The 14,248-nt window shown below is 36.2% G+C and overlaps 2 protein-coding genes across 2 annotated transcripts; one reads left to right on the top strand and one right to left on the bottom strand.

Annotated features, from left to right (window-relative positions):
• The first annotated feature begins 1,249 nt into the window (after window positions 1–1,249).
• LOC112527290 (14-3-3 protein 9-like) lies at window positions 1,250–5,532 on the top strand. Its single transcript, XM_025137834.1, has 7 exons — window positions 1,250–1,472; window positions 1,985–2,294; window positions 2,731–2,818; window positions 3,489–3,598; window positions 3,681–3,829; window positions 5,153–5,211; window positions 5,311–5,532. The coding sequence occupies exons 1-7, from the start codon at window positions 1,403–1,405 to the stop codon at window positions 5,311–5,313; spliced, it is 789 nt and encodes a 262-aa protein (XP_024993602.1). The 5' UTR covers window positions 1,250–1,402; the 3' UTR covers window positions 5,314–5,532.
• A 518-nt stretch (window positions 5,533–6,050) lies between these two features.
• LOC112527289 (ketol-acid reductoisomerase, chloroplastic-like) lies at window positions 6,051–10,175 on the bottom strand. Its single transcript, XM_025137833.1, has 10 exons — window positions 9,836–10,175; window positions 9,645–9,737; window positions 9,220–9,285; window positions 8,994–9,134; window positions 8,171–8,398; window positions 7,843–7,960; window positions 7,624–7,763; window positions 7,298–7,465; window positions 6,760–6,915; window positions 6,051–6,648 (listed from the first exon to the last, which is right to left on the bottom strand). Exons 1-10 carry the CDS (start codon window positions 10,121–10,123, stop codon window positions 6,280–6,282), a joined length of 1,767 nt encoding a protein of 588 aa, XP_024993601.1. The 5' UTR covers window positions 10,124–10,175; the 3' UTR covers window positions 6,051–6,279.
• Between the last annotated feature and the right edge of the window lie 4,073 nt (window positions 10,176–14,248).

The following is a 14,248-nucleotide window of genomic DNA, read 5'->3' as shown; positions in this document are numbered from 1 at the left end:
ACCTTGCTCCGATATGCTCCACCGCTACTCTTTCTTCATCCTCTTCCCCTTCCCCATCCTCCGCCACCAAAATCATGTCACTAACTTTGTTGCTAACAACTATCACTCTAATACTTCATTCTTTTCCTTCCTTGTACCACTGTGGCAACCTAGTCACCATCAAAGGTTCCTCCTAAGTCCTAACATCATCGTCCCTCCTTATTCTTCCTCTGTTCTAGCCAACATATTTCTCTAGATGATCATTGAATGCACTGCCACCAAATTCTTCTAACTTGACTGCATAGTTAAAGAAGTCAATGGAGTATGTATCATCACATTCTCTGATCTTCACGGACACTAAGAGTCATCGTGTTCAAGATTTCTAAAATCAAACTTAACAATGTTTCAAAGATCCAACATGCATTTTTTGTGCATTGGGCTCTTTCATTAACTGATATAAATATCAGCTAGTCCGCCATTTTTATTTTTGACAGAAAAATAAGGAGATGGCTCCATGTGCTCTGAGTCATTATGTGGATTCAGATTCAGGAACACTACCAAAGTTTTTCAAGATTTGTCGGGTAAAAGCTCAATTATTCCGTAGAATGTGAAATACAAAGCTAATTCATGTAACAGTTCCCCGTCTTTATCAACAATCAAGCTCTTTTGTAAATGCAAAGTTATCAAATTATTACATAACTTACCGATTTGCAGTAGCCCACATGTCCAAAAACCCATAACACAAATCAAGCTTCAGAAACTTAAGTTCAAGAATGGGAAATCATTGATGGCGGAAGACCAAGCAACTTGAGAGAGACTACAAGTCAATAGGATAACTTTTCCCCTCATACTTAACAGGAGGGGGTAACATCCATCAGCGAAAAGGACTGAAAACAAGGGAAAGTGCATACCACAACGACATATCACACATATGTGATGAAAAGCTGCAAGGAAATCACAAGGGTGGTGTCTGATTGGTTTGAACTTGGCTTCAAAAGTCAAATGTATCAGAAGGTTCCAGGTTCAAATCGAAGAAGAAATAAAATTCCTCTTGTGACCACGGAGGTTCAAATGCAGTGACTTCGAACCATCTGCAAAGCAAGTGGTCGCCCTGAAATTAGTCGGCTCGCATAGCGCGTTGGATATCCAGGTTAATAAAAAAAGTTGCAAGGATCAAAATGAAAAATTGACAAAGTACAAGGACTAAAATCTTAATTTAATGTATATTGAAGAAACATAAAATGTTTTGAAGTTGGGAATTGACAGACGCCGCGTCTCTCTCTCCCCTGTGCGCTGACAAATTGTTGTCTTCCTCCGCTCAGAAACAGCAAAGAAAACCCTTGAATCCATAAACCCTTCTTCTTCTTCTTCCGTTCTTCTTCTTCTTCCGTTCTTCGTCATCAAATCTCACAGATCGATCTCCATGGCTACTTCCGAACGCGAGATCTTTGTCTATACTGCTAAGCTCGCCGAGCAAGCCGAACGTTATGATGGTCGGTCAAAATTCTTCACTTTTCATCCATCTCACCGTTTATATTTCGATTTCAACACTCATTGTACAAGGAGCAAGAATTCTCGATTTACCGTTTCTGTTTTATGTGAATTCAGTTTTATAATTTTGTGATATCATCATTCAGTTGGTAGAATGGAATTTATTAAGACCGAAGTTTGATCTAACTGTTTCTACTTGTTATTCTTTTGCATAATTACTTTGATTAGTAAATACGACTTGCAAGACGTAATAATTTTAATCCAACTTACCATTCGATTTTTATGTGTTTTGTTATATTTAATTTTCAAATTCTTTGATTTCGGAGCTGATGGATTCCTTACAAGATCCTAATCTGACTTATTATGCTTGGTTTTTTTTTTTATGTTTTGCCTTTTGTCTTTCAACTTTGTTCAGTTGGAACCTGCAAATCTGGTTAATTGTTTATTTTCTTTCGTTTCTAGTCAATTACTTCTACAGATTTGATTTATTGTTCTTGTGATTTGATATTTATAGAGATGGTGGAAGCAATGAAGAAGGTTGCAAAAATAGGTGTGGAATTGACCGTGGAAGAGAGGAATTTGCTATCAGTTGGGTACAAAAACGTGATTGGTTCTAGGAGAGCCTCATGGAGGATTTTGTCATCCATAGAGCAGAAGGAGGAGGCGAGAGGGAATGATCAGAATGCAAAACGGATCAGGGAATATCGACAGAAGGTCGAATCTGAGCTCAATACCATTTGCAATGATATCATGAATGTGATCGATGATCATCTCATTCCTTCCTGTGGTGGTTCTGGTGAATCAAATGTATTCTATTACAAGATGTGAGTTCGACAATTACATTGTTTACTACTTTGTATAGAGATCTGTTATCCAACTAAGTGGTGCAAGACAATTTTTGATAAATAATTCTTTAGCACAGAATCCAAGTTTTGAATTGGGATCAAAAGTCTTGACATTTTATGAAAATTAAAATGCTTTCTATCTGACTTCCAGTTTCAAGATGTAACTTGCGTGCTCCTAAAACTTTCACATTGTTAATATGTTTGGCTATTAGATTTTCAGATTAGATGTAAGTTGAAATGTACGACTGTTGTGCTTTAGGGTTCATGATGGCTAAAATGGAATTGAAAAGGCAGAAAAGTATTTCAGTAATCTTTTATTACAAAAACTGTACTTGATAATTGCTGCTTATTGTTGTTGATGCTGCATTTATACTTCCCATTTTATAATTTTGTTGGGATATTTTTTTTCTTTCAGGAAAGGGGATTATTATAGATATTTGGCAGAATTTAAGTCTGGTAACGACAAGAAAGAGGTTGCTGATCTTTCAATGAAAGCATATGAGGTATGCAGATGACATGCAATTTCATTCACTTAATTTGTTTTGAATTAGGATATTATTTATACTACTTGTCCTAAGTAAATATCAGACACAAATCAGCTTGCCTAAATAAGCAGTTTGATGGATTGTTTTTATTTATAACGATAATGCATTTTGGTTTAAATGTCTTTATGAATTGTCCGTTACTAATTGACAGTTAGCTTGCTTCCTACCTTGGATGACATCATTTTAGTAGCATGAGTGTTATTGTGATCAATAGAAGCTTTTGCTTGCATTAGCTCAACCTCAGTTTCTTTGTGATAGTTTCCCTTTCTATTCTTATAGTGATGTATTTAAGCAATAGTTGTAAACTAGAAAGCTTCTTGTAACATTTTTATAGTCTGTTCCTTAGTCCTTCAATCTCCATTACTTAATTCAGTTTCTTTCTTCCACCCCGTTCTTTTCTCTTTTTTTTTCAACATGGCAGTTCTAGTCTATTCTTATCAATAGTGAAATTCTTTTTTTTCTAGTCACCATGTGGTGTCGTCGACGATGGAGTTTACCATTTTTGAGACACTCATGAGAATTCACTTTTTGTCTCTTGTCACTTTGTTATTTTTGTATGGCAGACATTCCAACAAAGATATGCTTTCTTGCTCTGCTTATTTCTCCATTATCTTTCTGATCCTTTCAGGCAGCTACAAGTACAGCAGAAGCTGATTTGCCTCCTACACATCCCGTTCGGTTGGGACTTGCTTTAAATTTCTCGGTCTTCTATTATGAAATTATGAATTCAGCTGAAAGGTTTGCTCTTAACATCAAGTTAAACTGATTTTGGATCAATGGGGTTTTTGCATATTAGTGAATGTGCACTCTTCTTTGTTAGGGCCTGTCACCTAGCCAAACAGGCTTTTGATGAAGCAATTTCAGAGCTTGATTCCTTGAATGAGGAGTCTTACAAAGACAGTACATTGATTATGCAGCTTCTAAGGGACAATCTCACCTTGTGGACCTCGGACATTGCAGAGGAAGGAGGCAAGTATTTTGTTGGTTGTTTATGACTTATAATTATTGTTCATGAAAAACAATTACTCAGGTTTTCGATATGCAATGGATCACTATATGGAGAATACCTTAAATTTAACTATATGATTGTGTCATATTTTCTAGTGGGTTTGTATTCGTATTAGTGTTCTAGAGGTCTTAATATGGTTACTTAAGGGGCACACATTAAGAAGTTTGTATTTCAGTCGGTAAGCATCATAGGTCTGAGTTTGTCAAGTGTTGTAATCCTTGAGGTCATCGATATATATCCTGGTCTTTTGTTTTAGTGTGTTAGAGATACACGCTTGATACATATTCATACACACATGCACTGATGCACACATACATATATATACAAACTCCCACAGCACATATACATATGTCTATCTGCATATGCACGTATACACACATATATGAGCGTATATGTGTGTGTATCGACATATTTATGTGTCTCACTGTTGGGAAAAGAAGAATTACAGTTATGACTTGTGGTACTTGACTACTTGTATGTCTTAGGAGATAGTTATGGCAGAACTATGTGCTTATTTTGCAAAGGGTATAGCTGAAGATGCTATATCATTCAAGGTTTCACCATTGAGTAGTGACGAAAGTGGATCAATTTGGCTAGACCTTTACCATGACAGCTAATTCCTCTGTGCCACTGAGTCACTTAATAGTGACAATGGAGATTTAGAATATTACATGGGTTCTTCTACCCATTGATGAATCCCTGTATCAGGTGCTTTGGCGATGCAGCTCTTCAGGGTTGTGGCAGGATGTTCACACCCTGGAATTCTTGATCATGAATACACATAGGGGTCTGTCTATAAAAGTTAACAAATTGGAAAATCTTACTCAAGGCTATAAATCTGATTAGAACTTGCTACTTTTGCCTACGAGAGAGAAAGGATGCTTAGAAATTACTTTTCCTTGGTAGTTTGGACCAATATGTGAGTGCTAACTCACTAAATAATAGGAGTACAAACATGTGAAGGCTTTAAGCTGAAATATGTTCATTTTATATATTTGATGTATAGAAATTAACATTTGTGACCATTGTATCTGGCGTTAAAGTCTTTTAACTTTCAAAAACATTCTACCTGCAAAAATCCAAGATTGTAAAGGCTTCAACATTTTTGTGTGTGTATGTGTGTGCATTTTGTATCCCAAATCTTTTAGAAACTTCAAATCTTGAATGCACCTATATTATTTGAGAAGTAAATTATGAATTCACATATATCATTGTTTGATGGCAGTGTCTTTAATTTCTATTTCATGCTTACACTCAGATTCTACATTATTTTCATATTACAGAAGATTTTCACAAACAGGATGGAGCTACTAAAACTGGTGGTGAGTTGGAGAATGCAGAGGTGGGTGGTTCATTCTCATAATGATTATATTTATAATTATAATTATTAGCATGTGGTGGGTCTGAAATTGAATTCATGAAATATTGTTGTTAATTGCAGTGAAAGGGAGTTGGTGTTGATTCCATGAAGTGGTTTGGTGATTGTGTGTGTTATAGAGGAGGATTGGTTTGGGCATTTGGTGGTTTTATCTTTTCAGTGACTGCCCATTTCCAACTCAATCAATCTTCTGTTGTCATTATTTTCTATTTTTATTTCTTTCTTTCTTGTTGGAGTGATTGAATTGAAGTTTGCAGAATTTAAATCTGTTGGCAAGGTTTCGTTAGAAACGATTATATATCGGGCATCTAAAAAGCTCACTCGACTAACTCCTCCGGATTTTGTTAATTCACTCCTATATGTGTTTGATGTCTCAAATCATATCCCTACTCTCCATTAAAGGACTATCTACTAAACGCTAACTGGGTAAACACTTATTAATCAACCGGGTGAGTGAGTATTGTAAGGATTGAGAATCTGTTTACCGGATAAGAGATGTTTACTATGTTATTTTGATGGCTGAAAATCTTATCCGATAAGATAAATGGTGGAGACTTGCCCATACCTTGTTACAATTTTTGCAAAGCATTGATGATGTGTTCAGTCGTAGTCGTACATGATGAGGATTAGAGAGAATTTCTGAAACCTGATGTGGAGTAAGAGGGACGTATAAAACGTTGTTTTCGTTAAGACCTATGACTTATTAGAGATCATGTCGTCATACACCTTAGTGTTCTCTTGACTGTATCACAGTTTTTATCATTCTCACTATAGAATAGAACTACTTTCCTTTAAATTGTATATTTCATTTATCATTGCTTAAAAATTTTATTTTAACCCTGAAAGCAAAACCCAACTCTTGAGTTTGCTTCAACTGATTTTGTGAATTCAACCAAAACTGAAGAAACCAAACAAACAAGGCTGGCCGACTTTTTATTACAACAAAATCACCAAATTTAACATCCATAACACATCTTACAACGCAAACTAAACCCTTAACTGCTCTCATATTGCTTCCTGAAGAAAACACTTCTACTTGCTAGCTTGACGCAACTCTGGTCTCACAAAATCAGCATCAGCAGGCACAGAGATGTCCACCGTAGGTCTCAACTCTGCACAAACTTTCACAGCTTCGTGCACCGGATCTTCGAAGAAGTTGCTGATCAGGTCCTGGTTAAGCGGGGTGCCGTTGTCAACCGCAACTAAAGCCTGTTGGGTAAGAACGTAGTCGAATCGTGGAGCCCATTTCCTTGATCCCAACCTTGCAGTTGTTGAACAGTTGTCCACCATAAACGACACACCTCGAGCATGCATGAACGGGTTCAACGAATCTACAGACTCGATTAAACTTTCATTGATGATCTCAGAATAAGAATGTCCTTTCTTCCTCAGCACCTCGATCTGTGGTTTTTAATCAAGCATTTCCGGAGAAAAAATGAAAAGAATCTGTAAGATTGCATGTACTCGTCACTTTTGATCCTACTCAGGTTAACTAATGAAAGCATGGCTCACCTGGGCCATCATTAATGCCACATAGACACCAGCTGTGAAAGGATATAACGGGCCTAGATCACCAGCTGGTCGGCTAGCGCGAACCCGTTCACCGACCTTCCACATCCGAGTCTGATCAATCTTTCCCATAGGGAAGGCTGGTAGACCCTCCTTTTCCTGCAAATGACAGAACCAAAATAATACTTTCATCATCATTTATTTCTTATAAAAAATCCAAGATCAATTAGGGTATGTATGGCACGCAAAAGGGACTAGAAAGGACTGGACGAGCGAAACACAGTGAGGTAGGAGGGTGAAAGAATTGTGAAAGGTTTTAGGGTTTTAATATGACATGGGTAGCTTAGTAATTTACCAATCTTATCCTATCTTTCTGATTGTCATTCTCCCTATTTTACTCAGCTTTGTCCTAAATCGCACCAAACATGAGACTAACAAGTTCATATAATGTCATGTCGTGTCTTCTCCCGGGTACCAAATGCAGCCTTAAGTAACAAGGAACAAAAGAATCGACCAAATGGAAGATGCAGAATAAGCTTACATAAAATCGACGCCCAGCCAAGACAACGCTTCTTATCTCGCTGCCACTGGCAACATCCTCGTAGCACTCGTACAGGATGTCCATGCAAGGATAGTAGGAGGCGCTGTATGCTGTCAAAAACTCTTTCTTGCCTTCTTCCGTCAAAGACTCGTATACAGCCTTCATCCCCTGTTTTAATGGAGGTTTCAGGAGAAATGTAATAAGCATAATGATCTGGGAATAATTTAAATAAACGAAGGTAGCAGCCATAAGGCTTAGCCAATATTGTCCTTGATGTACTGAAAGGAGCTAAAAGAGTTCGATCATAACAGCTAGGGAGTAAAAACCTGAGTCGATATTGTCTTTGATATTATCCCAGTTATGCACTCTACGGTATTTTTATAAGCCAAATCTTCGCTCATACCGCCTTCTGTATACCTTCTAAACAAAGACTCCACAATACCATGCACCGCACCAAGTAAAATACCTAATAATTGCCACGAGGAAAGAAATTTATGATACTGAAAAGGTAAAGACTATGAAAGGCAACGAAGTGAAAGCCTCACCTCGCTCCCCAAATATATCACTCTTGTACTCCTGCTCCAATGTGGTGGCAAATGTAAAGGGTGAACCAAGAGCAACCGACCATCCAAGCGCAACATCAGTGGCTCTTCCATCAACATCCTGCCCAGATATATTTGAGTAGACATTAAATCGTCAGGAACAAAGACACAAAAGTAGACATACACATACCAAAAGCAGCAAATCCCATTCAGACATAGGGTAGGGGATAGGATGTACGCAAACCTTCCTTCCACCACAAGGGATAGAAAGGTGGTTTCAATGGAATCCTTCAGCTTGCTAAAACATACACAAGTACAAAAGACAACCAACCTGATGGACACCAAAACTTGCATTGATCCCAGCTCCATTGATCTCCTTTCCTTGGACATACAGCCTCCTCACTGATGGACCCATTCCTTTGGGACACACAGCAACCACGCTTATATTCTTGGGGAAATCAAGGCCGACTGATTGCAGGTGTCCAAGAAGAAATCCATGGGAAAGTCCAAGTATGCTGTTTGGCTTCATGTGCGAGAAGATTTTCTCATAATTATCAGCCTGCAATGACAAAATGACATTAGGGACAAAGTTGCATGTAAAGGTATGTTCATAGACCATACAAAATTCCCAACTTCGGTTTTATGAAAAGAAGATGAAATGAAAAATTGACAAGATCCCATGACCAAGAAAGCCTATTTGGGATCATTTTTAGATCCATAATAAATAAATATTCATCCACTAGATATAACTGGTGGTTCCTTCTTTCCAGAATCTTGTTGCAGACTCATAGTAATGCATTCCTCGCTGCCTCCGTTGATGTATACCTACAACTCAATGTTATGTGAACATGGGACCATTGGGGCTAACTCGCCCATAAGAACCAGGCTCCTTAGTCTCAGTCTCAGGACAAACTAGGCCTAGTCCCATTTGTGCACCTCTGTTGATGCATATCCTCTCATTCTTAAATTTCTATCCATTCAGATCTATCAACGTTCACCAGAAGAAATGGCTTTGTAAGCATTTGACAAATGTGCAAGGTACAAAAGGCAGAAGCTTCAAAAAAGTACACACATTTATATCCTGAGCATTGCATATATGAAAATGCAGAAATAGAGAAGAGAACAATGGTTGAAGCGAACTGCAATCAACTAACCTGAGCTGAATCAGATATTAACAGCAGGACCAAGTCACTGCCAGAGATAGTCTCATAAATATCACCAAGAGTTCCATTTTCTTCAGAGAAACCAGCAGCACGAGCCTCGTTAAATGAACTCGAACCCTTTCGTAACCCAATCTGTTTTATAAGGTGAATCGTTAGAATGTCAGTGCTCAAATGCCATGATTACCAGCACAGGTAGAAAGACAAAGGGGTAATTCACCTTCACTATAATATCAGATTTTGCTTCAGCAAGAGAATCCCTAAGGTTTTGAGCTTGAGCTGGACCCTGCATAAGATCCCAGTACCAAAATTATTAGCATATCTGTAAAGAAATATCGATCAGGAAGATAATCAAACACCTTCTGGGCATTTCATTAAGAAAAGATATAACAAATATCATTGCTTCTTACTTTCTACAAGATTCAAGTTTTACTCTATTCGAACTAATTTGATACAAAAAGCTTGTTCATGATGATGTATTTGAAGCAAACATCATCAATGGAAAGTAATACCATGCAGCAAATACACCATGTAAATAGTAATCTGAAATGATGCCCACATAAAAACAATCTTCCGTTCACTAATCCAATCATGTCTACTATCCAAAACTACAAATCGAGGTAATCAAAGCAATAATTTACAAACCTGAGAACCCCATCCAATTACACCAATCTGCTTGATACCTTTGAAGGCATCAGGCAACAAATGGAACAAATCTCTTCCTCCTCTCACAATATACTACACAAACATTCAAAAAAGACATACAAATGTGTTAGCAACAAACAGAGGATACGTAGATGCACATACATATACATATATAGAGAGAGGGAAGAAACCTCGTCATAACCAGCAAGGTTAATCTTCTCCTTATTGAAAACCGAGGTTTCGAAATCAAGGAACTTTGGAGACTTGCTTATTTGCGACACCGAAACCATACGAGCACCAAGAGCAGATCCAGAACCGCCATTGGAGGGGAAAGCACGAGCTCTGAGGGATTTCGAGGAAGGCTGGGAAGACAGAAACCCCACATTAAACCCTAAAGTTTTGGGGGCGAGCTTGATAGAGGCGGAGGATGAGGTGGTGGGTGCCAATGTTGCGAAGGAGGTCATCGTCGGCGCCGCCATTAGTACCTTGAAATGTGATTAATGGAGGAGAAACGGCGGAGGAAGGTATCGGTGTTCTGTGTCTGTAGCCCTACTTATACGCGATATGGTCTAACATGAGCCGCAAGTGCCGTGCGCATGGTTTGAATAACATCCACTAAACTACACTTTTGGTCCCTGCAGTATATGAAAAGTTACGGATAAAATTCATATGGTTTATTTATTACATTGGCAGTCATTATGGTTTATAAATTTCTTACGGGTTTCATCACTCAACCCAACAGTCGTTAGTGGAGGTCGGTTAAATCACCTCATGTGGTCATTACGGTTTGTAAGTTCTTACAGATTTTATCTATCCTCCCACAAACAGGTTCTGGATCTGAAGGTCAGTAAAGTCTCCCAACGTCAGGAGCACGTGAGGTAATTTTGGTCTTTTTTTTTCCTTATTTTCTTATTTAATAAATTTTAATATTAATATGTTTAAAGGTCTCTTTGTTAGAAGTTTAACGAGACTTATAATTTATTTGTTCAGCTATAAATGATTGTTTGGTAGTGATTTAATGATATAGAAAATAGTTTATTCAATAAGCTTTTAACATTTTTCACAAATAAATAATAAAATAAACATGATTACAAAACTATATTAAATAATAATATGAAGAGTAAGTTCTATTTTGGTCCCTTATGTTTGTCCATGCCAACAGATCATGTCCCTATATTTCATTTACTTGGTTTTGGTCCCATACGTTTGTCCATTTTCAACGAATTCCATCCATCCGTTTAATGACGGTTAGATTTAACCATTTAATATGGTTAAATAAGATGCATTTGGGTCACATGTTTCATCCTGAAGAAACCCATCTCCCTCTCTGACAACGACTAGTATCCAACGAACGCAACCAAATTTGCAACGTGCATCTCATGCTCCTCGATCCGCTGCAACCTGCATCTCATCTACTTCCGACACCAAGATAAAGTTTGCATCTACCAAAACTTTCTCATCTTGTTAGATTTTGATTTTGGAGTTTAAGTTTTAGGGATTTGATTTTTGGTTTTGTTGGTGATGTTCTTGATATATCTAATGTATTCGAGATATTAAATTTGTATATATTGTGTTTGGAATGGTCAACCACTCTATATGTGTTTGTATCAACTTGGGTTTGTTTTGAGTTTTTGGGGTGCGTGAGTGCGTCTTATGTGGTTCGAGAAGATGATCAAGAAAAAGGTGGTGGCGGCGACGGCTATAAATGTGAGGTTGATCTTGATATTGGGTTGGTTTTTTGTTTTTGTTTTACAATTTATAATAATATAATAAGGTGTCAATAACAACCGTAGATGACACCAAACCTTTCCATTTAATGCTAATTATTTTTCTAGCTTGGAATGTTATAGATCAAAAAAAGTAACGAAACGATAAGGGTGTTCAAAATTTGGTTCGATCAATAAATCAAAGAACTAAAAGTTTTGTTCCAGAAAATCGAATTTCATCTTCAGTTATATATTTTGGTTCGGTCTGCTCCAACTCAAACATCAAAACCGAACGCACACCCCTAGTCGTAAATCAACGACAGATATAAGAGCATGTCCACATCAATTGAACAACATCGTATTCTCTAACTTGTATTTCTCGAAACTGAATTTGCCCTTTTCGTAAATGGATCATTCAAAATCAGGGCATGCATTGAACTAAATTTGTCCCGGGACGAATTTTGAAATGCTTTTTAGAGATTTCTTATAGTTATCAAAAGTAAATCAAGCATGTGTTGCACGTATGACTTTTTTTTTCAATGAATGCCGAGTAGGAGAAGTAATGAAAAGCGAACTTATTAGATGTTTCTATGTGGGGACGTAATTTTTAGTCATGTAGTATACAAATTTAAATGAGTCATTAAATTTTAGGGCAAAAACAAGGTTTGCCGTCTTGAAGATGTACGCTGACACAAATCTTGAAAAAAAAAGAAGTGGAATATATCTTTTTTTAAAGTAGAGTACAAATTTCATCTTCTGATTGTTTATTAATCTGCAGGCTTGATTAATTACTTGTTCAAAATAATAAGTTATCAACAATAGAAGAGCTTTTTGATATATCTATTAAGCCAATACAAAAAAAAAACACCACCACCAAGACTATGAAACGGAAAGAAGAAGAAAAGCAAGGTCCGAAATCAAAAAAGACCCGACAAAACCCACATCTAAAAAATGGACTAGACGGCGAAATCTTGACCTCTACACCATCCCGATTATGACAAGTTAAAACATTTGGACGTCTATACCATTTTGATCATGACAGACTGAAAGTTTTGTTAGCAGATTGTTTACAACCTTATCATGCAAATTACTCATATATTATTACTCATCGTGCTCCATAAAACAATGGACAGTGAATGTTGCACTTTTGTATAAAATTATGTAGCAATAACCATGTTCTTTTGTATTGAAAATTTATTAGAAGTTATATGTTTTAGAATCGAAGATCATGCTTTCAAGATGCTGTAAGCATGTTCAGTCATGTTTATAAGTTGTGTGCATGCAAGATTGAACACTTAGGTCCCATTTGGTTTGTGAGATTTGGAATTAAATTTCATTCGAATTTAATGTTGGTTTGAAGCATTTCCTGAATTTGAAATCCCGTAGGCATAGGATTTAGAAACCCCACAGACGTGGTTGGTATTATCAGCTTTTTATGTCTGATTCATTAAGATGTAGAGTCATTCAGACTGCTTGTTTGTTTCAATTTTTCAGAGACACTTAAGTCTTATTGTTTTCTTATTTGGTAAGAGGTAAACCAACCTCTTATTTGCCTCTTATTGTTCTTCAAACCCTCAACAACGACGTTTCTCAATCGATTAATCTTGGTCAATCATATCTCTCAATCGATACCTTACCAAATCAATCTTCACATATCTTAATTGATGTATTTTTAATAAGATTTAAATGTGTTAAATACCGTTAATGACATATTTTCATTTAAATGAATGTTAATTATATAATTTAGATGTAATGATGAATAAATATGTGAACTTGTATAAGTTTATCTATAAATTCAACACTATGATTTTTAAAAAGTAAAATATATAATTTAAACAGTTTCAGATGTTTATCGGTTTACAAAAACAAACAGTCTTATTGATTCAGATTTCAGACTTCAACACCACGTCTTATAAATTAAAAGTGAAATAAAACTTCAGATTTTAACACCTCTTAAAAAACAAATACCATCATATATATATATATATATATATATATCGCAAAAATTAAGAGAGCATAAGCATTTAAAAGTACTTGTTCACAACTCCACATAAAACGATTTTAGAAAATTTCTCAAATTAATTCATATACAAAGGTAATAGAGGAAACATAAAACCATTAAAGTTTGGTTTGCTGGAATGAAATAAATATATAGGGATTTGGATTTCAAATCCATTCTAATCTCATGTTTGGTTTGTTGCATTGTCCGAATTTGAAATCCTACAAACATAAAGACCGGTTCGAGATGATCAGATAAACACAAATTAGTTGCATAATATTGAGAGCTCATGTTATTGTTCGGATACATCGTAGAATATTCATACCCTCTTCTAAGAAACCATCTATAACATGTTCTCTTACCAGTGTAAGTGTTTATCGGTCATTTATTGCCAAATTCGCTTTGCATCAATATTCCGATTATCAGTTCCTTTATGGTCGTTTCATTTTATGGTGTAGTTTGGACGTGCTATGATGCCATAAAAGTGGCTCGATGGCCACTGATTCGGCCGAACCGTTGTTCACGACGGAAAAGGGATTTAAAACCGAAAGTCAGACAAAATTAGAGGTGTCTGGTTTCTCTAGCTAGTGTAAGAACATTTTCAACAGATTATCCAAAATAAAGAAAATAGAGTTTTAGACAAAATTTTACTATAACAGATTTTCTAAAACTTCATCTGGAAGGGTAGAAAGATGAGGGAGATGAAATTCTTCAATTTTGAAAAACTTTTCAAAAGTGATTACATGGTTAGAGACAAATAATTTTTTATTATATTCCACAATAAAAAGCCTATCAATATATATATCTATACTATATTATAAAACATTTGACAAAAACTCTTAAAAATCATTTTTTATGCATGAAGTACTGTATATTGATGCATATTACTTAAAATTCAA

Source organism: Cynara cardunculus (assembly GCF_001531365.2).
Source record: "Cynara cardunculus var. scolymus isolate 2C chromosome LG 15, CcrdV1, whole genome shotgun sequence".
In the NCBI taxonomy this organism is placed as follows: Eukaryota; Viridiplantae; Streptophyta; class Magnoliopsida; order Asterales; family Asteraceae; genus Cynara; species Cynara cardunculus.
This window is presented reverse-complemented; position numbering and strand designations above follow the sequence as displayed.

Bases quoted from the DNA above. Each gene is read 5' to 3' on its own strand.
- LOC112527290 (XM_025137834.1), top strand. From the start codon at position 1,403: ATGGCTACTTCCGAACGCGAGATCTTTGTCTATACTGCTAAGCTCGCC. The intron at 2,295-2,730 runs GTGAGTTCGACA...TTTTTCTTTCAG, and splicing joins AATGTATTCTATTACAAGAT to GAAAGGGGATTATTATAGAT. The intron at 3,599-3,680 runs GTTTGCTCTTAA...CTTCTTTGTTAG, and splicing joins ATTATGAATTCAGCTGAAAG to GGCCTGTCACCTAGCCAAAC.
- LOC112527289 (XM_025137833.1), bottom strand. From the start codon at position 10,123: ATGGCGGCGCCGACGATGACCTCCTTCGCAACATTGGCACCCACCACC. The intron at 7,764-7,842 runs GTGAGGCTTTCA...GGCAATTATTAG, and splicing joins TGATATATTTGGGGAGCGAG to GTATTTTACTTGGTGCGGTG. The intron at 6,916-7,297 runs GTAAGCTTATTC...TGTCATTTGCAG, and splicing joins TGGCTGGGCGTCGATTTTAT to GAAAAGGAGGGTCTACCAGC.